Source organism: Chamaea fasciata, unplaced genomic scaffold, assembly GCF_029207755.1.
Source record: "Chamaea fasciata isolate MVZ Bird 193981 ecotype frontalis unplaced genomic scaffold, bChaFas1.0.hap1 SCAF_3, whole genome shotgun sequence".
Lineage (NCBI taxonomy): Eukaryota > Metazoa > Chordata > Aves > Passeriformes > Sylviidae > Chamaea > Chamaea fasciata.
Genome location: NW_027094088.1, coordinates 112,530,801 through 112,555,785, shown reverse-complemented (window position 1 = coordinate 112,555,785; position 24,985 = coordinate 112,530,801). Strand labels below are relative to the sequence as shown.

Below are 24,985 nucleotides of genomic sequence, written 5' to 3'. Positions count from 1 at the left end.
CAGAGCAGCGGGAGCAGCGGGAGCGCCGGGAATGTCGCGGGAAGCGCAGCGGAGCCCCCTGCGCCGCCTGCTCCGGCGGGTCGAGCGCTGCAGGCCGTGCCAGGTGTGCGCCGCCAGGTGAGACCCGCAGCGGACACCGGCACCGGCACCGGGAAGGGGCCCGAGACACCGGGGTGCCACGTGGAGCCGTGCCGGGAGGGCGGGATAGAGCGGGGACGGGGACCGGGAACCGGGAGCGGCACCGGGATGGGGGACCGGGCACCGGGACGGCCCCGGGATGGGGGACAGCGCTTAGACCGGGAATGGGAAACCGGGACCGGACACCGGGACGGCCCCGGGATGGGGGACAGCGCTTGGACCGGGAATGGGGAACCGGGACCGGACACCGGGATTGGGGGACCGGACACCGGGACGGCCCCGGGATGGGGGACAGCGCTTAGACCGGGAATGGGAAACCGGGACCGGGCACCGGGACGGCCCCGGGATGGGGGACAGCGGTTGGACCGGGAATGGGAAACCGGGACCGGACACCGGGATGGGGGACCGGACACCGGGACGGCCCCGGGATGGGGGACAGCGCTTGGACCGGGAACGGGAAACCGGGACTGGACACCGGGATTGGGGGACCGGACACCGGGACAGCCCCGAGATGGGGGACAGCGCTTGGACCGGGAACGGGAAACCGGGACTGGACACCGGGATGGAGGACCGGACACCGGAACGGCCCCGGGATGGGGGACAGCGCTTGGACCGGGAATGGGGAACCGGGACCGGACACCGGGATTGGGGGACCGGACACCGGGACGGCCCCGGGATGGGGGACAGCGGCTGGACCGGGAATGGGAAACCAGGACCGGACACCGGGACGGCCCCGGGATGGGGGACAGCGGTTGGACCGGGAACGGGAAACCGGGACCGGACACCGGGATTGGGGGACCGGACACCGGGACGGCCCCGGGATGGGGGACAGCGCTTGGACCGGGAATGGGAAACCAGGACCGGACACCGGGACGGCCCCGGGATAGGGGACAGCGGTTGGACCGGGAACGGGAAACCGGGACCGGACACCGGGACGGCCCCGGGATGGGGGACAGCGGTTGGACCGGGAACGGGAAACCGGGACCGGGCACCGGAACAGCCCCGGGCTTGGGGGTCCCGGGAAAGGAGGGGATCCCGGCTCCGGAAGGGAGCAGCCCCGGGACTGGAGGTCTGAACACCCGGGATGGGGGAACACCGGTCCGGGACCCGAGTTTGGGGAACCGGGGCTGCCCCGAGCACCGGGGAGGATCCCGGGGTGAGGGTCCGGGGCTGGGGCCCGGGACTGAGGGTCCAGCTCCGGTCACCGGGGCTGTCCCGGGGGAGAAAAAGGGGGCCCGGTCCGGGCACCGGAGCAGCCCCGAGTTTGGGGACCGGGACCTGGGGACCCAGAACCCCGGGCGTGTCCGGGCCGAGACTCCCGGTCCGGCCCCGGTTCCGGGGGGTTCCCGGTCGCTTTTGTCGCCGTCCCCGCGGTCCGGAGCCCCCCCGGCAGCGGCCCCGGGGCGGTGTCACCGTGCGGGAGGGGAGCGCGGCTGAGTCACCGGCAGGAAACCGGAGCGGTTGCATCAGAAGCGGAGCTCGTCGGTCCGGTCGGGGCAGCTGGAAAAAAAAAAAAAAAAAAAAAAAAAAAAAAATCCCAAAATCCCTGCAAATCTCCTCCGCAGCAGCATGGAAAAAGGAGCCGATCCCTGCTCCAGCGGCTCGGCAGCTCCATCCTCCTCCTCCTCCTCCGCTCCCAGCCTGAAGGAGGAATTGCTGTGCCCCATCTGCTACGAGCCTTTCCGGGAAGCCGTGACCCTTTCCTGCGGCCACAACTTCTGCAAGGGCTGCGTCAGCAAATCCTGGGAGAACCGGCGGCACGCCTGCCCCGTCTGCAAGGAAAACTCCTCGCCGGGAGATCTCCGCGTCAACTACACCCTCAACAACCTGGTGGAGCTGATCCTGAAGGAGGAAGGGAAGCGCCGCGGCCGCGGCGCCGCGCTCTGCCCCATCCATTGGGAGGAGCCCAAGTTCTTCTGCCTGGAGGACAAGGAGCTGGCGTGCTTCGCCTGCCAGAATTCCAAGCAGCACGACGGGCACAAGATGAGGGCGGTGCAGGAGGCGGCGGCGGATTTCAGGGTGAGGGGGGGGATGATGGATGGATGGATGGATGGGAGATTCATCCCTAAAAGCTGGAGGAGGCGTCCCAAATTTTGGGGAGGATGAGGCAGCCACGCTTCCCCGCGGGAAGGCGGCGGGGCTGCTGGATGCTCTCCTTGCCTTTTAATTATCCCGGCTAATAATCCTGCGGGGAAAATGATGATGGGGATGATGATGATGATTCCCGGCGGTTTGGAGCCCAGCATTCCCTCGGCTCCTTGATCCCAGCTTGGATTCGGCCGCGCTGGTTATTCCAGGGGTTGGGAGCAGGGGTGGGGGGGTTGGGAGTTGCACAATTCCAGCAGAAAGGCGTTGGGAAGCAGTCAGGGAGCGGCCGTGGCTGCCTGAGGAGGAGGAGGAGAAGGGATGCAGCCAGGAGCTGGGAATGCCGCCAGGACACGCTGGAAAACAGCCGGTGCCCGCCCTGACTCATCCCGCCGGATTTCAGACGGCGGGAAAAGCCGGGCCGGTGTTCCTGGGAATGGGAATGTGACTCCACCGATCCCGGCTGCCCGAGGGGAAAGGCTGGATGGGGCCAGGATCCGGCTCCGGGGGTGTTTATCCCACCGGGAAAATCCCCGGAGTGGGGGAGTGCTGAGGGTGTCTCCTCCCCGCAGGCCAAGCTGGCGAACATGGAATCTTCCCTGCGGGATAAAGCCAAGGATTTCGGGGCCGTGCGCCGATCCTACGAATCCATCTCCCGGCACAACGAGGTGCGAGTTCCCTCCCGGAGCTGGGGTTGATCCCGATCCCGATCCCGATCCCGATCCTGCACGTGCACTGGGGTGGAGCCCTGATCCCATCCTGGAAAAGGAGAGCGGTGGGGATTTGGGAAGTGGAGATGGGAATTAGGGACGAGCAGCGTGATCCCAGTGATCCCAGGGAATTCCTGAACTCTGGGAAGGGGAAGTCCGGGAAATTCGGGTGCTTCAGAAGTGGGATTGATCCCGATCCCAATCCTGCACGTGCACTGGGGTGGAGCCCTGATCCCAACCCGGGAAAGGAGAGCGGTGGGGATTTGGGAAGTGGAGATGGGAATTTGGGAAGAGCAGCGTGATCCCACTTATCCCAGTGAATCCCGGAGCTCCGGGAATCTGAAGTCCAGGGAATTTGGGCTCTCCAGAGGTGGGATAGATCCCGACCCTGATTGGGAATGCAGCTGGGGCAGAGCCCTGATCCCATCCTGGAAAATGAGAGCGGTGGGGATTTGGGAAGTGGAGATGGGAATTAGGCGAGGCCAGTGTGATCCCAGGGAATTCCTGAGTGCTGGAGCAACTTGGAGAGCATCAGGAAAGGCGAGTCCAGGGGAATTTGAGCTCTCCAGAGGTGGGATTGATCCCGATCCCAATCCTGCACGTGCTGCTGGGGCGGAGCCCTGATCCCATCCTGGAAAATGAGAGCGGTGGGGATTTGGGAAGTGGAGATGGGAATTAGGCGAGGCCAGTGTGATCCCAGGGAATTCCTGGTCTTCAATTCCTGCTTGGAGAGCTCCAGGAAAGGCGAGTCCAGGGGAATCGGGCACTCCAGAGGGGGGATTGATCCCGATCCTGATTGGGAATGCAGCTGGGGTGGAGCACTGATCCCATCCCAGGAAAGGAGGACGATGGGGATTTGGGAAGCAGGGGCAGGAATTCGGGAAGAGCAGCGTGATCCCAGTGAACCCCTGAGCTCTGGAGCTGCCTGGAAGGGAACCCCAGGGAATCCGGGCGCTCCGGAGGGAAGCGCCAACATTCCCACCTGGAGCAAGGTCGGCGTCGTTCATTCCCAGGCGGAGTCGGCGCGGCTGGAGCGGCAGGTGAAGTGGGAATTCGAGAAGCTGCACAAGTTCCTGTGGGACGAGGAGCAGGCGGTGCTGGCGCAGCTCCGGGAGGAGACGCGGCGGAAGCAGGACGTGATCCAGGGGAAGATGGAGCAGCTGGCGGAGGAGAGCCGGGCCCTGCTCAACGAGGCCGGGCAGCTCCAGGCCGACCTCAAGGAAGACGACTACACGTTCCTGATGGTAATTCCCACCGGGATCCCGCTCCGGGCCCGGATCCCGCCTCCCCCGGAGTGATCCCGTTGGCTGTCAGAATTCCAGGATCTGATTCCCGGCGTCTCCTCTTTTTCTTTTCCAGACCCACAAGAACCGCAAGCGGAGGTAGGTCCTGGCTCCCGCCGCATCCGTGGGAATCTGGGAATGGCTGAGCCCTTCCCCGGGGTCTCCTGACTGCCTGGAACGATGTCCCCGCTCCAAGAAAATTCCAGCGTCCCCTCTGAGTCCAGGAGGTGCTGGATGTCCCCTGGGTGCTCCAGGCAGGACGGGGATGGGGACACAAAAAGGAATTCCAGGGTTTGTGGGAAGCATCGAATCCCAGATTTTGTGGGAATTGAGGGGGAACAAGCTTGGGAGATGCCAGGTGCTGTTGGGAATCTCCCGCTGAAGCTCGGGATGTCGGGAGCCTCATCCCAATCCTTTCTCCACGGTCACTCCCTGCCCTAGGATCGCCTGCACGGCCGAGGAGCCGGAAGCTGTTCCCTCGGGAATGCTCCTGGACGTGGCCAAGTACCTGGGGTCGCTCCAGTACAACGTGTGGAAAAAGATGTTGGACGCCATCACGGCGGGTGAGGAGCCCGGGAATGTCCAGGGAAGGGGTTTTCCAGGGGTGGGAAGATGGGAAACGTGGAGATGGATCCTTTCCTAAAGGGTGGTTGTGGGGTCTGGGAAGAATGGGAATCGTGGTGGAGCTGGGATAGGCCTGGAGTGGGATTGGTTAGGGACAAATCCATGGATCCACGGATGCAGGGGTGGATGGATGGATCCGTGGATGGATGGGTGAATCCGTGGATGATCCATGGAGGGATGCATCCATGCATAGGGGTGGATGGATGGATGCATGGATGGATAGGGATGGACAGACGGACCCATGGATGACGAATCCATGAATGGATGGATGGATCCATGGAGGGATGGATCCATGGATAGGGGTGGACGGATGGACAGATGGATGGATCCATGGATGGATAGGGATGGATCCATGGATGGATGAATCCATGATTGGATGGATGGATGGATCCACGGAAGGATCTATGGATGGATGGAGGGATGGATCCATGTCTGGCTGGCTGGATTCATGGAAGCATCCATGGATGGATGGAAGGATGGAAGGATCCATGGAAAGATGGATCCATGGATAGGGATGGATGGACGGAGGGACGGATGCCTCCATGGGTAGATAGGGATGGATCCATGGATGGACAGGGATGGATCCATGGATGGATGAATCCATGACTGGATGGATATATCCATGGAAGGATCTATGGACGGATGGAAGGATGGATCCATGGATAGGGGTGGGTGGATGGATGGATGGATGGATAGGGATGGATGGAAGGATGGATGGACGGATCCATGGATGGATAGGGATGAATGGATAGGGATAGATGGATAGGGATGGATGGATGCATCCATGGATGGATGGATGGGTGGGTGGATGGATAGGGATGGATGGATCCATGGAAGGGTCCATGGAGGAATGGATCCATGGAAGGATGGATGGATGGATGAATGGCTGCATGGAAGGATCTGTGGAGGCATGGATCCGTGGATGACTCCACGGGTGGATCCATGGAGGAGTCCACAGACGGACGGACAGACGGATCCCCGCCGAGCTGCGAACTTCCCGTAAAACCTTCCCCTTCCCGCCCAGTCCCGTTCAGCCTGGATCCCAACTCGGCCGCGGGCTGGCTCGAGGTGTCCGAGGACCTCTCCAGTGTCACCAACCGCAGCTACAAACTCTCCGTGGAAAACCCGGAGCGCTTCACCTCCGCCCCCTGCATCCTGGGATCCCGCGGCTTCTCCGAAGGCTTCCACACCTGGCAGGTGGACCTGGGCGGGCTGACCAACTGGAGGGTGGGCGTGTCCCGGCCCCAGCGAGGCTCCGACTGGACGTTCCACCACGATTCCCGCTCCGGCTTCTGGTACATCTACCACCTCCCCGGGAAGGACGAGTGCTGGGCCTCCAACGCCGTGCGCTCGGAGGCGGCGCCGGGAAACCTGCGGCGGGTCCGGGTGGAGCTGGACTGCACCGAGGGCGAGTTGTCCTTCTACGACGCCGACCTCCGCAGCCACATCTACACCTTCCACGAGAAGTTCGGCGGGACCGTCTTCCCGTATTTCTACGTGGGAGGGCCCCAGGGGGACGACAAGGCCAAGACGCTGCGGATCTGCCCGCTGCGGGTCCGTATCCACGAGGATATCCCGGATTAGGGGGATATCCCACCGGCTTTTTCTGGTGGGGTTTTCCAGGAAAAAAAAAAAAAAAAAAGAAGAAAAAAAAAGAAAGAAAAAGCAGCAAGGATAGAAAGAATATATATTTGCAGTATCTCAGGTTTTTATCTTTAATAAATATTAATAAACTCTCCCTGTGCGGTTCCGTTCCCAAATCTCAAATTTCCCTGCCCCTCTCTGTCATGGATCCAGGCTGGGAAGGCTTTGGGGAGAACGGATTTCCCTGATTTATCCCGTAATAAATAAGGAATTGAACCATTTGGGGGCTTTTTTGTCCCTGGAGTTTTCAGGGGCCCAGAACTTCCTGCTGTGTGATCCTTATCCCGGCTCTTGGAATGGGAAAAATCCCACGGGATTCGGCTGGACCAGAGGTGTGTCCCCTCTGGACAGAAAACCATCCATGGGAACATCCCTGGGAATATCCCACCTCCTCCGCTCTTTGTCCCTCCGAGAGGCTTTTCCCTGAATTCCCAGCTCTGCCACTGGTGTTGGGAAACGGAAGTTCAGAGTTTTGACCCAGAGTTAATCCTGCCCAAACGAATCCGAATCCAGGTGACTCCTTGGGATTTCGGGTGATTCCATGGGGAAAGGGAAGGGGCCGGAGTGGCCTTTTTCCTGCTTTTTTCCCTGCCCGGATTCCGGTGGGAGCGGGTGGTTTCCATGGTTTCCCACCATTTTCTCTGGAAGCTCCTTAGGAACAGGAGCCGGAGGAGGGAAAACAAAAGGGAGACGCTGGAGCCGGAGGCGTGCGGGGGCCAGCCCGGGATCCTCCCACGGCGTATCCCTGGATACGGGGAAGGAGGAAAAGCAGTGGGAGCATCCCAAATTTCTGCATCCCTGTCTCCATCCTCCCCCCATCCCGTCTCCATCCATTCTTCTCCATCTCATCTCCATTCCCTCCATCTCCATCCCGTCCTCGTCTTCATGCCCTCTATCCCGTTTCCATCTTCCCTTCGTCCCATCTCCACCGTCTTTCCCACTGTCCCTTCTCCGTCCCCTTCCTTTCCCTCCATCCCTCCTCCCTCTGTCCCATCCCATCCCATCCCTGCATCCCATCCCATCCCATCCCAATCCTGCATCCCATCCCAACCCTCCTCCATCTGAACCCCAATCCCACCCCACCCCATCCCATCCCATCCTATTATCCCATCATCCCAATCCCAACCCGGCTCCATCCCATCCCAATCCAAATTCCACTCCATCCAATCCCAACCCCAATCTCAATCTCAATCCCAATCCTTCTCCATCCCATCCTAATTCCAACCCTAATCCAAATCCCATCCCACCCCAATCCTGCATTCCCATCCCAATCCTGCGCTGCCATCCCAAACCCAATCCTGCTCCATCCCATCCCATCCCATCCCAATCCCATCCCACCCTAATCCTGCATTTCCATCCCACCTCACTATCCCATCATCCCATCATCCCTATCCTGCACTGCCGTCCCATCCCAATCCAAATTCCACTCCATCCAATCTCAGTCCTTCTCCATCCCATCCTAATCTCAACCCCAACCCCAATTCCAATCCCATCCCGTCCTACTCCAGTTCTGCATTCCCATCCCATCCCGATCGTGCTCCATCCCATCCTAATCCCAACCCTAATCCCAATCCCACCCCAATCCTGCATTTCCATCCCAATCCTTCTCCATCCCATCCCAATCCTAATCCCAATCTCATCCCATCCCAATCCCAATCCTGCTCTATCTCATCCTAATCCCAACCCTAATCCCAATCCTATCCCAATCCTGCACTGCCATCCCAATCCCAATCTCATCCCATCCTAATCCCAATCCTTCTCCATCCCAATCCCACCCCCAATCCTGATCCCACCTCCAATCCCATCCCATCATCCCATCCCATGGATCTTCTCCCTCCCTCCACCCCAAAATCCCCATCCCCGCTCCCAGCGCCGTATCCCGACACCCCCCATCACCCCAAAATCCCGGCACTTCCCAGAATTCGGAGCATCCCAACGCCGATCCAGGCAGGGTTGGGATGCGCTGGGGAATGTGAGGCCTGGAGTTTTCCCGATCCTCCCGGGAATTTTGGAGGATAAAGGTGGGGGAAACTCTGGTGGGGGTGGAGGTTCCTCCGCAGCCTTTCCATCCCCAAACCTGGAATTCCACCTGGGAAAAGCCGATCCTTGCTTGGAAGGATTTTAATTTTTAATTTTTTGAATTTTAATTTTAATTATTTTTCATTATTATATTTGTTTTTAATTTTGTTTTTTATTTTGGGGGGGATTTCAGTTTATTCTGGGTTCGTATTCTAATTTCTGACTTTTAAGTTATTTTTATTTCTTTGTGTTTTTTTTTAAAAATCTAAAATAAGTTTATATTTTTCTTCTCCAGACTTTTATTCCAACTTTAATTTCAAAATCTTTTTTTAATTGACTGTTTTCACTTTTATTTTAAAACTGGTTTTTCCATTTTTAAATTTTTTGGTTTTTGGACTTTAATTTTATCTTTTACGTTTGATTTTTGTTTATTCCTATTTTTACACTTACTTCCATTTTTTAATGATTTTCTTCATTTAAAAATTTTAATTTATGCTTCAATAAATCATTTACGTCTCCTTTAATGTTTCTTTCACATGTTATTTTGTACCTTATAAAAATAATTTATATCCATTCAATAATTAATATTGATTTTTTAACAATCTTTTTCATTAATTTGGAATTTAGTTTGCATTTTTGAATTATTTTTATATCTGCTTTATGTCATATTTTGGGGGGTCATGTTTATATTCAATTTATATTCATTCTATATTTTTAAAATTGATTTTATATTTACTTTTGCATTTTATTTAATTTTTTTTTTTGCATTTGTTTTAAATGTTTGAATGTTTTAAATTAATTTTATGGTTTTGGGATTTATTTTAAAATTAATTTCACATTTCTTTTTAATTAATTTTTCCCGTATTTTTTTTTCCCCACATTTCGCCCATCCCGTTTTCCCATTCTTATCCCGATTTCCAACGCAAATCCCATCACTTAGTTCCCATTTCCCCCACAATTCCAGCCCCATTCCCGCTCCTCCAGCCGATCCCGGGATCCCCTTGGACCATCCCCGGATTTGGGGCGGGGCCTCCATATCCGGCAGCTCCCTATTGGCTGCTTCTCACAGATGATGTAATTTCTGACCAATCAGCGCTCGACACCGCGCCATTGCCCGGCCCCTCCCCTCCCCCCTGGTGCCCGGAGCATCCCAAGGATTTGGGGGAATTTGGGGGATGCGGGAGTCTCCCAGGGAATTCCCAGGAACGGGGATCATGGAAAGTGAATGGATTCGGTGGGAAGGAGCTTTAAATCCCGTCCCATTCCAACCCCGACGCTTCCCACAATCCCAGGGTGCTCCAGGGATCCTCTGGGAATTCCAGCCCAGCCCCTCCCCACTCTCCCAGCCGGGAATTCCTTCCCAAGATCCCAAAATTCCCAGGTCCCAACCCCCTCTGGCAGTGGGAGCCGTTCCCTGTCCTGGCATTCCAGGCCCTTTTCCCAAATCCCTCTCCAGCTCTCCTGGATTGGATCCAGCCCCATCCCGGCTCCTCTCTGGGAAGGAATTTCGGGATCCAGGGGCTTCACTGGGAATCTCAGGACTCCAGGAAGGGTCTCCCTTCCCTTTTCCATCCCCGAATTCCATAAAAATCCCTCGGGATGGATCCTGAGCGTCCTTGATCCCAGAATCCCGGAATGGTTTGGAATGGGATCCATGGAACTTCAATCCCATCCCATTCCAACCCCATGATCCCAGGGTGCTCCAGCCTTTCCTTGGCCACTCCCAGGGATCCAGGGATTCTCTGGGAATTCCAGCCCAGCCAGGAATTCCTTCCCAAGATCCCACCCCAAGCTGCCCTCTCCCAGTGGGAATTCCATTCCCTGGCTCCCGGCCCTCCACCCCTTTCCCAAATCCCGGCTCTCCTGGAGCTCCTTGAGGCTGGGGAAGCAGCTCCTGCACCCTGGAGATGATCCCACTGATCCCGGGGATTGTTTGGTGCGGATGGAAAAGGGAGGACAGCCCGCAGGTTCCCATCTCCCTGGGGAATCCCAAATTTCCGTGACCTCTTTTTCCTGAGCCTCTTTTAGGCAGGATCAGCACACCCTGCTGGAAGAAAACCCCACAATTCCCACTGGAGCTGGAGCATCCAGGGATGGAGGGGGACAACCCTTAGGGATGGGGGACACCGAGTGTTCCTAGCTCAGGATTTGATCCCAAACTCCATCCCTGAAAAAGCCATTCCTGAAATCGGGGACAGGAGCCAAATCCAGGTGTGACCCTCCCAGAGCTCGCAGAGCCATTCCCGGCTCCAGGATTTGATCCCAAACTCCATTCCTGAAATCGGGGACACAGAGTCACCCCCAGGTGTGACCCTCCCAGAGCTCCCAGCGCCATTCCCAGCCCCGGGATTTGATTCCCAAATTCCATTCCTGAAATCGGGGACAGGAGCCACTCCCAGGTGTGACCCTCCCAGTGCTCCCAGCGCCATTCCCAGTTGCTCCAAGGCCGCCAAGGCAGGGGGACGCGGAGGGATCACGGGAGCCGGGATGACAGGAAGGGCCTGGATCCCGGGAATCTCAAAGGAGCCGCCGGTGCCAGGCAGGGCCGGGACATCCCCGGAGCCACTGAAGGGCTCTTTGTCCCCAACTCGGCCACTGGGATTTGACCCTTTCCCGGCCTTTGTCCCTCTGGAATGTGCTCCGGATCCCTCCCACGGGAATCCCAAATCCTTGCCCGCGTGGAGCCATCCTTCCCGGGAAGATCCTCTTGGGAATTTCAGCAGGATGAGCTCCAGGTGTCCCTCCCGTGGAATCATGGGATCGTGGAATGGTTTGGGTGGGAAAGGTCCTTGAATCCCATCCCGTTCCAGCCCAAGGAACACCTTCCCCTACCCCAGGTTTCTCCAAGCCCTGTCCAACCTGGGATCGAGCATTCCAGAGTCGGAATATGCAATTCACGCCCAATTCCAACTGGGCCATCCCATCCTGTCCTTCCCTATGCCCTGCCCCCCAAACCCACCCTAAATCCCTTTTCCAGAGGGATCCACGTTCCCAAAACCCTCCCGGTGCTCCGTGCGTAACGGAGAAATCCGGAGCCTAAAAATACCGGGATGATTCCCAGAGGCGCCGGGCACGTGACCGCATCCGCCGGCAGAAAATAGGCCGGGATGAGGCGGATTTGGGGAAGGAGAGACGGAATTTGGGAAGGACTCAGCACTGCGGAGGTGCCCTTGTCCCGCCCGGATTCCCTGGAGCCTCGGGAACGGCCCCAAAATAGTTCTGGGATCTGGGGCTCGACCTCTCCGTGTTCCCGTGGCCCGGATTGGGGACGGAGGAGGACAAGGAGTCCGGGCGGGAATTTGGGGCTGGGAACGGGATTGGGACATGTCCTGGGGCTGGGAGGGCGGAGGGGACACCCCAATGTCCCCAAATCTTGGAATTTCACCCCATTCTCTTCAGACGTCACCTCGTTGTCCCCCAGGATGGAGGGGACACTCCAATGTCCCCAGATCTTGGAATTTCACCCCATTCTCTTCAGACGTCACCTCGCTGTCCCCCAGGATGGAGGGGACACCCCATTTTGACCCTATACTTGGGAGGTCACCCCATTATCTCGGAGATGTCACCCTGTTGTCCCCAAATCTTGGATACGTCACCCCATTGTCCCCCAGGATGGAGGGGACACCTCATTGTCCCCCATATCGATGTCACCTCATTGTCCCCCATATCGATGTCACCCCATTGTCCCCCACACTGATATCACCCCATTGTCCCCCATATCGATGTCACCCCATTGTCCCCCATATCGATGTCACCCCATTGTCCCCCACATCGATGTCACCCCATTGTCCCCCATATCGATGTCACCCCATTGTCCCCCACATTGATGTCACCCCATTGTCCCCCACATTGATATCACCCCATTGTCCCCCATATCGATGTCACCCCATTGTCCCCCATATCGATGTCACCCCATTGTCCCCCACATTGATGTCACCCCATTGTCCCCCACATCGATGTCACCCCATTGTCCCCCATATCGATGTCACCCCATTGCCCTCCACATTGATGTCACCCCATTGTCCCCCACACTGATGTCACCTCATTGTCCCCCATATCGATGTCACCCCATTGTCCCCCACATCGATGTCACCCCATTGTCCCCCATATCGATGTCACCCCATTGCCCTCCACATTGATGTCACCCCATTGTCCCCCACATTGATATCACCCCATTGTCCCCCATATCGATGTCACCCCATTGTCCCCCACACTGATGTCACCCCATTGTCCCCCACATTGATGTCACCCCATTGTCCCCCATATCGATGTCACCCCATTGTCCCCCACATTGATATCACCCCATTGTCCCCCACATTGATGTCACCCCATTGTCCCCCACATCGATGTCACCCCATTGTCCCCCACATTGATGTCACCCCATTGACCCCCATATCGATGTCACCCCATTGTCCTCCACACTGATATCACCCCATTGTCCCCCACATCGATGTCACCCCATTGTCCCCCACATCGATGTCACCCCATTGTCCTCCACACTGATGTCACCCCATTGACCCCCATATCGATGTCACCCCATTGTCCTCCACACTGATGTCACCCCATTGTCCCCCATATTGATATCACCCCATTGTCCCCCCTATCAATGTCACCCCATTGTCCCCCACATTGATGTCACCCCATTGTCCCCCACATTGATATCACCTCATTGCCCTCCACACTGATGTCACCCCATTGTCCCCCATATCGATGTCACCCCATTGCCCTCCACATTGATGTCACCCCATTGTCCCCCACATTGATATCACCCCATTGTCCCCCATATCGATGTCACCCCATTGTCCCCCACACTGATGTCACCCCATTGTCCCCCATATCGATGTCACCCCATTGTCCCCCATATCGATGTCACCCCATTGTCCCCCACATTGATGTCACCCCATTGTCCCCCACATCGATGTCACCCCATTGTCCCCCATATCGATGTCACCCCATTGCCCTCCACATTGATGTCACCCCATTGTCCCCCACACTGATGTCACCTCATTGTCCCCCATATCGATGTCACCCCATTGTCCCCCACATCGATGTCACCCCATTGTCCCCCATATCGATGTCACCCCATTGCCCTCCACATTGATGTCACCCCATTGTCGCCCAGATTTGGGGGACGCCCCAATGTCCCCTCATGTGACAAGAAGGCACCAGCGACACTTTGCCCCCCCCTCGCGACGCCCCACACCCCCTCCGCGTCCCTTTGTCACTCTGCCCCTCTCTGCATCCATCCTCCCGCCCCACGCGCTCTTCCCAACCCAACCCTCCCCCAAATCCCCCTTTTTCGCCCCAAATTCCCCGTCCCCCCCCCACCTTTTCTTTAATTTTTTTATCCCTTGATTTTTCCATCCATCCATCCATCCATCCTTTTTTTTTTTTTTTTTTTTTTTCCCTTTTCCTCTCCTCCTGCTCCAACCCCAAAAATAGCTGCGGGCCGTGACGTCACCGGGCGGGGCCCTCATTCGCGGGGGGCTCTCGGCCAATCAGCGAGCCGGGCGGTGATGTCATGGGGGGCGCTGGGGGGGACCCCCCGCCCGGGATGTTCCAAAGCCGCGTTAAAGGAGCCGGGAGAGCGCCGGGAGCAGCGCGACCGCCGCCGTGGGGGTGAGTCTGGGAGGCTCCTCCGCGATTTTTTCGGGAATTTTTCGGGAATTTTGGAGGGTTCCCTTCGGGGCGGGAGGGTTCGGATGGATTTAGGGGGGAAATTTTGGGGTGGTTTGGGGTTTTTTTTTTGCTCTGGAGGAGGTGGGGTGGTGGCGGCCCCACTTTGGTCACACACCCCCTCCCCCCGGGTGTCCCCAGCCCCTTTTTGGGGTGCTCGTCCCGCTCTTCCCGGGGCGTTTTCCAGCCGCCTGGAATTCGCCCTCATCCCGTTCCTGCTGGAGATTCCCGCCCCCTGCCCCATCCTCATCCTCATCCTCATCCTCGTCTGCCGCCCCCAATTTGGGTTCGGGAGGGGGGGGATCAGCCTCCTCGGGGGCTCCGCACCCCCAGAATTCCCGAGGGATTCTCACCCCCAGCATTCCCAAGAATTTTCCGGGGATCCGCATGCTCCCTCCCCCCCCCTCCCCCCCGAATCCTTAGGGGATCCCCCCCATTCCAGAATCCCCGGGGGTCCCGAACCCTCCAAAATCCCGGGATTCTGCACCTTCAAAATCCCTGAGGGACCCGCAGCCCCCAAAATCCTGGGAATCCGCACCCTCAGAATCCTGGGGGGTTCCGAATCCTCCGAAATCCCGGGATTTCGCCCCACCCCGGAGCATCCTCGGAGTCCCGAATTCCCGGGGCGGACCCGCTCCCTCCGCAATCCTGGGATTCCCCCCCCCACCACCACCCCGAATTTTTGGGAGACCCTCACCCTGTTATCCTGGCGGGATCCTCAACATTCCCAACAAAACCTTCAGCATTCCCGGGATTTGGCAACACCACACTCCCCCCCCCCCGCGCCCCACCCACCCAGAGCCCCCCAGAATGTGAGGGCAGGACGCGAATTCCTGCCGGTGGCAGCAGCCGCTGGAATTTTTTATTCCAGGGAAAGGGAAAAAGCGAGGAGGAGGGAGAAGGCGCTGCCATCCCGCTTTTCCCCCCTCTGGAGCCTCCCAAGATTCCAGGAATGGGGACAACCCCGCCAAAAAAAAAAAATCCCTTTCCCATTCCTCCATCCGTGGCTGGATGCTTTTTCCAGGGAGAAAGATGGGAGATGGGAGGGAATTCAGGGTGGGAAAAGGGGGTGGGAGCCCCCCAGGCGGGGGGTGGATCGGGATCCCTCTCCCTGCCACGTGCTCCTGGCAGGAATGGGATGGCGTGGTCGGGAATGGGATTGTGTGATCGGGAATGGGATTGTGTGATTGGGAATGGGATTGTGTGATCGGGAATGGGATTGTGTGATTGGGAATGGGATTGTGTGATCGGGAATGGGATTGTGTGGTTGGGAATGGGATTGTGTGATCGGGAATGGGAATGTGTGATTGGGATTGTGTAGCTGGGAATGGGATTGTGTGGTCAGAAATGGGATGGCATGGTCGGGAATGGGATTGTGTGATTGGGAATGGGATTGTGTGATCGGGAATGGGATTGTGTGATCGGGAATGGGATTGTGTGATTGGGAATGGGATTGTGTGGTCGGGAATGGGATTGTGTGATCGGGAATGGGATTGTGTGATTGGGATTGTGTGGCCGGGAATGGGATTGTGTGATCGGAAATGGGATTGTGTGATTGGGAATGGGATTGTGTGATCGGGAATGGGATTGGGATTGTGTGATTGGGAATGGGATTGTGTGATCGGGAATGGGATTGGGATTGTGTGATTGGGAATGGGATTGTGTGGTTGGGAATGAGATAGCGTGGTCAGGAACGGGATCATGTGGTTGAGAATGGGATCACCTGGCTGGAAATGGGACAGCGTGGTCGGGAATGGGATCACCTGGCTGGAAATGGGACAGCGTGGTCGGGAATGGGATCACCTGGCTGGAAATGGGATCACGTGGTCGGGAATGGGATCGTTCCGTCCATGCTGGGATTTTGGGGTGACACCAGCAGGTCCCCAACCACGGCCCGCTCCCGCTGGGAATGGGGCAGGGAGGGAATTCCCTCCTCCAAACGCCCGGAAAAGCGACTCCATCCAGGCAGGAACGGGGCTGCACCACTCCCCTCCCATCCAGCCGTATCCATAGGGATGGATCCCATTTTCCCACCCGTTCCGGCTCTGGTGGGCGATCCCACGTTTTTTCCTGCGGGAACGCCACGTGAGCTCCGGGGGAACGGGCAGGGAATGCCGGCAGATCCCAGGGAAAAAGCAGGATCCGGGATGGGAATGCCGGCCGCAGGGAGGGCAGGGAATCGCTTCCAGCCGGGTTATCCGTGCTCCAGGAATCCATCCCCACCAGCCCCGCCCCGGGGGGGGGGCGCCTGGAAAAGGGGATGGTGATCCCGGCTGGATTTTCCCACATTTTCTCCCCGTTCCCACCCCCAGCAACCCCTGGAAGCTGCGGCCGGGTTATTTTTGGGATTCCCGGGGCAGATCCCTGCAGGATTGGGAGCTGAGGGCTGGGATATCTCGGGATGGGTGGGGCGTGGCACAGCCCTGGAATGCTCATTCCCTACGGAGCTGCAGGGATTTAGGGATCCCTGTTTTAAAGGGAGGGGTTTGGGGATCAAAATCCGGGAACAATCCCCAAATCCCGCCTCATTCCATGTTTTGGTGCAGCTGGGAAGGGCGTTTCCATGGGGAATGCCGCCCAAAACCCCTGGGAATGGGGAACAGCCGGGATTATCCTGGTTTCCATGATTCCCAATTCCCATTCCAAGCCCCGGGGGTGGGTGGGGGTCCTGGGAATGCTCCATGGAGACCCCGGGAAAGATCCCAGCGGGATGCAGGAGAGCACCAGGAAGGGGGGAGCTGAGGACTGGGAATCTCAGGACACGAGTGGGGGGAATTGGAAAGAGAAATTGGGAATGTGGGTGTGGCCGGGTGTGTCCGGGTGTGGCTCCCGGCACGCGTCCTCACATGCATGGGTTGGGAATATGGAGCTGGGAAGGGCTGTGTGTGCCAGGAACATCCCACGGGATGTGTGCCCATCCCACCCCATCCCATTATCCCATCCCATCCTGTTATCCCATTGCATTCCCATCCCAATCCCATCCCATCCCATTATCCCATCCCATTATCCCATCCCATCCTGTTATCCCATTGCATTCCCATCCCAATCTCATCCCATTATCCCATCCCGTTATCCCATTGCATTCCCATCCCAATCCCATCCCATCTCATTATCCCGTCCTGTTATCCCATTGCATTCCCATCCCATCATCCCGTCCTGTTATCCCATTGCATTCCCATCCCAATCCCATCCCATCCCATTATCCCATCCCATCCTGTTATCCCACTGCATTCCCAGCCCATCCCATTGCATTCCCAGCCCACACCGTTATCCCATCCCATTGTCTTGTTATCCCATTATCCCATCCCTCCATCCCAGCGTGTTCCCACCATCCCATTCCCAGCACCCCAGCACTGACCTGCTCCCTCCCTTTCCTCCGCAGGCCCCAGCATCGCTCTTCCTGCAGAATTCCAAGGATTTCCTCGCCATGACTCTGGCCGGTACGGCACCCCCACCCCGCCACCCCAAATCCCTGGAATGCTCCCGGCATCCCAGTGGTGACAAACTGGGATCGACAGCCCGGGATAATCCCGAGTTTCTTCCCGGGGAATCCTCACCTCACCCTGCTTGGAACATTGGGGGGCTGGCCACATTCCCGATCCCACCCCTTCCCTGGGATGTGGAATTCCTCCACCCCTCTGATCCCAATCCCAAACTTTTTCTGGCACACGAAGCCCCCACATCCCTCTGATCCCAATCCCATCCCTTCCCCGGCACCTGGAGCCCCCACCCATCCCTTTTATCCCAATCCCACTCTTTCCCTGGAATGTGGAAGTCCCCCCATTCCTCTGATCCCAATCCCACTCTTTCCCTGGCACATCGAGCCCCGCATCCCTCTGACCCCTAATCCCAAACTTTTCCTGGCACGTGGAGCCTCCCCCACCTCTCTGATCCCAATCCCAAACCCTTCCTGGCATGGAGCAATCCCCTCATTTCTCTGATCCCAATCCCACCCTTCTCCCGGCACATGGAAGTCCCCCCCATCCCTGTGATCCCAATCCCACCCTTCTCCCGGCACATGGAAGACCCCCATCCCTGTGATCCCAATCCCACCCTTCTCCCGGCACATGGAAGTCCCCCATCCCTGTGATCCCAATCCCACCCTTCTCCCGGCACATGGAAGACCCCCATCCCTGTGATCCCAATCCAACCCATTCCCTGGAATGTGGAATTAATTCCCTCCATCCCTTTTTCCTTCCATCCCAACCCTTTTCCCCGGCCCGGGGAGCCGCTCTGATCCCGATCCCAACGTCTCTTCCCAGCCTACAAGGAGAAGATGAAGGAGCTGCCCCTCGTCTCCCTCTTCTGCTCCTGCTTCCTGTCGGATCCCCTCAACAAGCCGACCTACGCCTATGAAGGTGAGACCCCATTCCCAGTCCCGGGAATTCTGGGATCTCTGGGAATTCTGGGGGTTTCAACCCCCCCCCCCCCCCCCCTTGGCATACCGCGCTTGAACTGAGCACGGCGGCTCCGGAATTTTCTGGGAATTCAGCGGGAGGCCGGGTTGGGATCTGGAGGGGCTTGGGCAGTGCCAGCCCCCTCGGATCTCCCAAATATTCCCAATTTCAGTCCCACGGATGGGTTGGGATCCAGAGGAGCTCTGGGAACACTTCATTCCCTCATCCCGGAGCGTGGGCTCCACATTTTTCAGCCCGATCCAGGTCCGGAGGCCATGGAAAAGGATGCGCAGCCCCAGGGGAATCTACACTGGAAAAGGGATTCTGTTCCCATTCCCACTTCCCAAAGCAAGGAGAGGCGAAGAGACAGGGATATTCCCAACCCTCAGCTCTCCCAAGTATTCCCAACCTGGCCCCATGGATGGGTCGGGATCCAGGGAGGCTCCAGGAGCCAGTTATCCCTTCATCCCCCATCCATATTTTTCAGTGCCAGGTAATTCATCCCGATCCATGTCCAGAGGCCGTGGAAAAACCTTGGGGAGCTGCTCCAGGTTATCCAGAGGGATCTACGCTGGGAAAAGTGATCACGGTCCCATTCCCAATTCCCAAAGCAGGGAGAGATGGAGAGACAAGGACACTCGCAGCCCTCAGCTCTCCCAAATATCCCCAGCTCACGCGAATCCCGGGATTTCTACCCCACACTCCCTGAACCCCCAGGGATCCTTTTGGGCAGAGCGCGGACGGATCTCCCGGATACCGGGAAAGGCGGAATTCCCGCTGCGGAACGCCGGAGCGGGAATTCCCGGCGCTCATTCCGCGGCCCGTTTTTCCCGCCCAACCCAGACACGGTGGACCTGACCTGGTGCGTGATCTCCGACATGGAGGTGATCGAGCTCAACAAGCGCACCTCGGGCCAGTCCTTCGAGGTCATCCTGAAGCCCCCGTCCTTCGACGGAATTCCGGAATTCAACGCCTCCCTGCCCCGGCGCCGCGACCCTTCCCTGGAGGAGATCCAGAAGAAGCTGGAAGCGGCGGAGGAGAGGAGAAAGGTAGGGGTGCGACACCCCGTGAATTCCCCACCCCTGCCCTGGTTATTTTTTTGGGAAGGGGTCGGGAAGAGGCGGCTTTATCCCGGGAATGTCCCTCCCCAGTACCAGGAGGCGGAGCTGCTGAAGCACCTGGCGGAAAAGCGGGAGCACGAGCGGGAGGTGATCCAGAAGGCCATCGAGGAGAACAACAACTTCATCAAGACGGCCAAGGAGAAGCTGGCGCAGAAGATGGAGTCCAACAAGGAGAACCGCGAGGCCCACCTGGCCGCCATGCTGGAGCGCCTCCAGGAGAAGGTGGGCTGCCCCGGGAAAAGGGATCGGCATGAGTTGGGATGGTTTTCGGGATGCCGGGGGTGGCGCCACCGAAGAGGGAGGGTCCCGCTTCCCTTCCCGTCTTCCCGCCGGGATATGGGGTTCCTGCCCGGGTGGATCCGTCGGTTTGGGAGAGGTCGGAGAGTTGGGATCCGTGGCCGAGCAAAGCCCGTCCTTTTCCCGCGTCCCACCGAGGTGGGACGCAGAATCCCAGGAATCGTAGGATATCGGGATGGTTGGGTTGGAAGGGACCTCTAGGATCATCCAGTTCCACCCCCGGAACCTTCTACCATCCCAGATTTCTCCAAGCCCCGTCCAACTTTTCCTTGGACTATCCCAGGCTGCTCCAAGCCCCGTCCAACCTTTCCTCGGACACTTCCAGAGATCCAAGGGCAGCCACGGCTTCCCTGGGAATTCCATCCCCGCCGCTTCCCCTTTCTACTCTCCCCACCTCCGGGCTGGCGGATCTTCTTCCCCTGCTCCCCTTCCCGTGGATCCGGCAGCTCCGCCGGGAGCCGTTCCCACCCTTCCAGCCCTCTTCTCTCTCCCGAATCAGGTCTGTTCCCAACCTCCGCACGGAAAATCCCACCCTCACCACCTCCAGCTCCCTCCAAAACATCCGGAGCCCGCCCAGTGCCCTTCTCCGAGCGCCTCCGTTGGGGCAGAGGCGGAGAGCGCCAGATAATGCCGGAAAAATCCCAGCTAATCCCAGCTCCATGGGGCTTCCCGGGACGGTTGACGTCTCCCTCCGTAGCCAGAGGGCGAGGACAAAGTGTCCCCAAGTGCCACCGAGCAGCCCTTAAGTGACCCCAGGGGAGGAGAGGACGCTGCCGACCCCATCCGTGCCTTCGACCCCCTCCGGAGCCGTGGGGATCCCGGAATCCTGGAATCCGGCTAACGCGTGTTCCCCCCCTCCCTCCATCTCCTCCTCCCCATCCTCCTCCTCCTCCTCCTTCCCCCCTCCTGCTTCCCGATCCCGCAGGACAAACACGCGGAAGAAGTGAGGAAAAACAAGGAGCTCAAGGAAGAAGCCTCCAGGTAAAGAGGCGCTGCTGGGACTGACAGCTCCGGGGGAGGTTTGCCGGAGGCTTCCGCAGCTCCAGGTCGGAATGGTGTGGGAAATGGTGGAACGTTCCTCTGCTTTCTTTGTTCGTGGATGTGACGAGTCGAAGGGGGGGTGAAGCCATCGGAGTCGTCGTCGTCGTCGTCGTCGTTCCGGGGAGGGTGGGGAGGGAAGGGATGAGGGCGGGATTTGGGAATGCTCACCCACCGGTGGGTCCCGCCCGTCAGCCAGGTCCGGAGGGGACAGCCCAGGTGATCCCCGGGGGAGAAATCCCGGGAATGATACGGAGCGGGTGGGGAGGGGGATTGTGGGAAATGTGCGTCGTGTGTGACTTTCGTTTGGTGCTGGGCAGGCGGGGCGGGCGGGAATCCCTCCGGAGTCTTCTCCATCCCACCCCATCCCATCCGTGGGCTGCGGCATCTCCTGGTGTCCCTCCCTCCCTTGCTCCCGCCCGGATTCGGGATCTCTTCCCAGATCCGACGGGGTTTTTTTGCCCTTCCGGCGCCGTTTTGGGAAGGGGGAGAAGGCTCCCCCGTTAGAGGTGGTCAGGGAGTGGGATTCCCTTGCTCCAAAGGTTTTTTTTCCCGGCTGTTGGAGGCGCCCATGGATCCTTCCCAAGGGTGACGTTGGAAAGCCCCATGAATTCCCAAAGAAGCTTTTTTTGTAAGAACCTCCCAAAAAATAATCCCGGTGGGAATTCTTGGATGAAATTTCCCCTTTCCAGCTGGAAAACCATCGGCTCCCAGAGACGGAGCAGCAGGAGAAACCAGGGCGGGGCTGCGGAGACCACGATAGGAGGGAACGAGGGAAAAATCCGGGGAAAATCGGGAAAATTCGGGAAAAATGTGGAGAGCCAGAGGTGGGATGGAGCCCTGTGGAGAGCAGGGAAAAATATCCGTAGGAACCCCTAGGGGACACCAGGGAGGGTGGAAACCCCCCAGTATTCCAGGAGATGTTTTCTGGGGAGTTGCCGTGCCATTCCCGGGGGATCTTCGCCTCCAGGAAAGGCGGGAGAAGGAAGATTGGATTTTCCAGGGCGGGGGGGTGGGAATTCCCTCCATTCCCAGTTTCCAGCTGGAAGCGTTTCCCAGTGCTGTGCCCCCCCCCCCCACTCCAAAATTCCAACCCGGAATGTGAACGAAGGGTTTGGTCTCCGCTACGTCTGGATAAGACATTCCAAGCCCCGATCCGGGTCCGGAGGGAATCATGGCCCTTTCCCGGTGCTGGGAGATGCCCACCCTGATCCCGGAGCCCCGGGACAATCCTGGGAATGGGGAAAAATGGGATTGGGGACGGATTGTGGCACGAGCTGTCCTTTTTTTTTTTTTTTTTTTGTACACAACGGATGTAAATAAAACTGCCTTGGCCTTTCCTTTGGTTTCCATGATCCCTGCGGTGCTTCCCGTGTGGTTTTTTTTTGGGATTGGGGCATCCCGGAGTCGGGAAAAGGAGGGAGGGAGGGAATTAGGGTGGGAGGCTGGGCTGTTTTCCTCCTTTCCCCAAAAAAGCTGGTGGGATTGGAAGATCTGGGCGCTCCAAACTAATTCCATGAAGTTTTCCCATCCCAGAGCTGGAAGAGGGGGTTGGATCCCAATCCCATCCATGTTCCGGGAGAGGAGGAAAATGGGATGGAGCTGGATGAGGCCAGATGATCCGACAGCGTGTCCATGGAATAGCCAACGGCAACGCAGCCGTTCCTCAGGGCCAGGAGGAGATCCCGGGAATTCCTGCTCCAGCTCCGAGGAGGAAGCAGTGCCAGGATCCTTTTCCCGTCTTTTTCACCGCTGGAAAACGGCGCCAAAATTTAGGAGTGGCGGCATTCCAGAGGGTCCAAAGTGTCCGTTGGTCCTGATCCAGTCAGGATAAGGAGATCCCGATCCCAGGAATGTCTCAGGATGGGTGATCCCACGGCTGTGGGATCGGACAAATCCAGGGAAAGGCGTTTGGGCTTCCCTATGGATTCAACGGGGATTCCCGTTGTGTCCGGGTGGGACAGGAAGGAGCCGTGTCCAAAGGGACCGGGAAAAGAGGACGTGGATCCATCCACGCTTCCTGGAAAACCTGGGATGGTGGGAGGCGCCTCTGGCCATGGAATGGGATTCCAGGATCATCCCGCTCCACGGCCTGAGGAGTCCCGAGGAATGAGGATTCGGGGAATGATTTTTCTCCCATGCCTTCCCCTATCCCAGGATGCTCCAACCTCTCCTTGGACAATCCCAGGGATCCAGGGATTCTCTGGGAATTCCAGCCCAGGCCCTCCCCACCCTCCCAGCAGGGAATTCCTTCCCAGGATGCCACCCCAAGCTCCCCTTTCCCAGTGGGAATTCCACTCCCTGGCTCCTGGTTCTCCAGCCCTTTCCCAAATCCCAGCTCTCCTTTCCCTTGGGAAGCGACTCCAAGGATTCCCTGGATCCTTCTGGAATCCAAGATTTGGATAAAAGGGAGGAATTTGCACCTGGGAGGAGAGCTGTGGGAAAGAAAGGATGGAAGGATTCATTCCGGAGCAGTCGGAATGTCAGATTCCCAAGGTTTGGGAATTGCTGAGTTTAATCATGTGGCAAATCGGATGGTGGATTAACAACAGTAGTGGGGATGTTAATTAATTGATGGTTAATTAATAATAGATAATTAATTAGGTGGTTGACTAATCCCTCAGCAGGGTATTGATTATCCAAGAAGAATCACGGAATTTTGGCCGGCGATCCAAGGGGAATGTTAGATCCAAGACGCATCCGGGAGAGTCCTCGGAATACCTTGTATCCTGGGAAAGCTTCCGAGGAAAACCGAAAGCCGAAAAAAAAACCCCGTTGGTTTATTCTCTTGGAATTGTTTATTTGTGGGATGCTTGGAAGGCAACTTGTCCATGGATTTATCCATTAAAAAATCCCGACGACATTCCAGGGAAAACAGAGTCTGGAATCTCTGAAAGAATCCACCAGGAGAGCACCAAGCGGGAAGGGATAAATCCGACTTTCCCTCCTCAGGAAACACGGGATAGGAAAAAAAGGTAAGTCGATTAAATTTAATTAAATATAAATTAAATTAATTAAATTAAATTAAATTAAATATTCATCACCAAACACAGGGAGGGTGGAGCCCAGTCCCAGCTTCCAAATCCAACGGAATACCCCGGGAAAAGGAAAAGTCAAGGAAAAAGGAGGGTTTCCGGCTGAAACGACCCATGGAAAACCAATTAATTAATTATTCAAATTAACCATTCAAATTAACCGTTCAAATGAAAGAAAGAAATTCCAATTATTCTCAGTAAGGCAGTGAAAAAATGGATTTTGAATCCCGTCGGATCGTTCCTGATCCCTTTTCAGGATGGCTGGGAAAATCCACCCGGAATTCTTTGCCGGAGAAAGGGGCGGGAAAGGCGAAAATGGAAAACTTCCCAGGTTTTTTGGTTTGTTGGGTTTGTTTTTTTTTTTGCTTTGGAATCTTTTCATTTGGAATATTTGTATTCCCAAAGGTTGATATCCAGGTGTGGAACACAATCCTTCCTGGTTTTCCCGTGATTCCATCCCTGGGAATGCAGGCCGGGTCTCCCGGCTTCCCTCAGGGCCAATTCCATGCATCCCTGTGGTGCTGGATCTTTGGAAACGGGATGCAAATCCTCGGGAATAAAAGCTGCTCCATCAAATCCCACGTGGAAAATTCCCCCAGGATCGCTTCCATCCGGAAATTCCATTGGGTTGGTGGCCACGGAACTCCACACGGATCAGCTCGGAGCTGATTCCCATCATCCGAACAACTGGATTCGGTCTTGGGAATGCCTTTCCCAGGAATCACCTCCACATTCCCGGGAGAGCTCCCACGTTGGAGGACTCGGATCAATTCCCCGTCAGATCCCGCTTGGATCCATTCCCACAAAACCTGGCAGCGGTGGTTTGGCCCTTCCAGGATCCGGTTTTCCCGCACAATTCCCAGCCCTCCATCCCCAACATTCCATGGGATGCGAGATGGGGGAATACGCCGGGATCCG

The 24,985-nt window shown here is 57.3% G+C and overlaps 2 protein-coding genes across 4 annotated transcripts; both read left to right on the top strand.

Annotated features, from left to right (window-relative positions):
• TRIM35 (tripartite motif containing 35) lies at positions 1 to 6,675 on the top strand. 2 transcript variants are annotated; one of them, XM_066180149.1, is made up of 7 exons: positions 1 to 117; positions 1,707 to 2,157; positions 2,796 to 2,891; positions 3,947 to 4,177; positions 4,293 to 4,315; positions 4,658 to 4,779; positions 5,865 to 6,675. In XM_066180149.1, exons 1-7 carry the CDS (start codon positions 32 to 34, stop codon positions 6,422 to 6,424), a joined length of 1,569 nt encoding a protein of 522 aa, XP_066036246.1. In that variant the 5' UTR covers positions 1 to 31; the 3' UTR covers positions 6,425 to 6,675. The 2 variants fall into 2 exon arrangements, with proteins under 2 accessions (XP_066036246.1, XP_066036245.1); XM_066180148.1 differs by having other exon boundaries at positions 1,704 to 2,157.
• Positions 6,676 to 14,036: 7,361 nt separating this feature from the next.
• STMN4 (stathmin 4) lies at positions 14,037 to 22,387 on the top strand. Of its 2 annotated transcripts, none has more exons than XM_066180147.1 (6): positions 14,037 to 14,122; positions 17,562 to 17,619; positions 18,442 to 18,537; positions 19,420 to 19,625; positions 19,728 to 19,919; positions 20,920 to 22,387. In XM_066180147.1, exons 2-6 carry the CDS (start codon positions 17,607 to 17,609, stop codon positions 20,977 to 20,979), a joined length of 567 nt encoding a protein of 188 aa, XP_066036244.1. In that variant the 5' UTR covers positions 14,037 to 14,122; positions 17,562 to 17,606; the 3' UTR covers positions 20,980 to 22,387. The 2 variants fall into 2 exon arrangements, with proteins under 2 accessions (XP_066036244.1, XP_066036243.1); XM_066180146.1 differs by lacking the exon at positions 20,920 to 22,387 and adding an exon at positions 20,494 to 20,906.
• Positions 22,388 to 24,985: the final 2,598 nt, after the last annotated feature.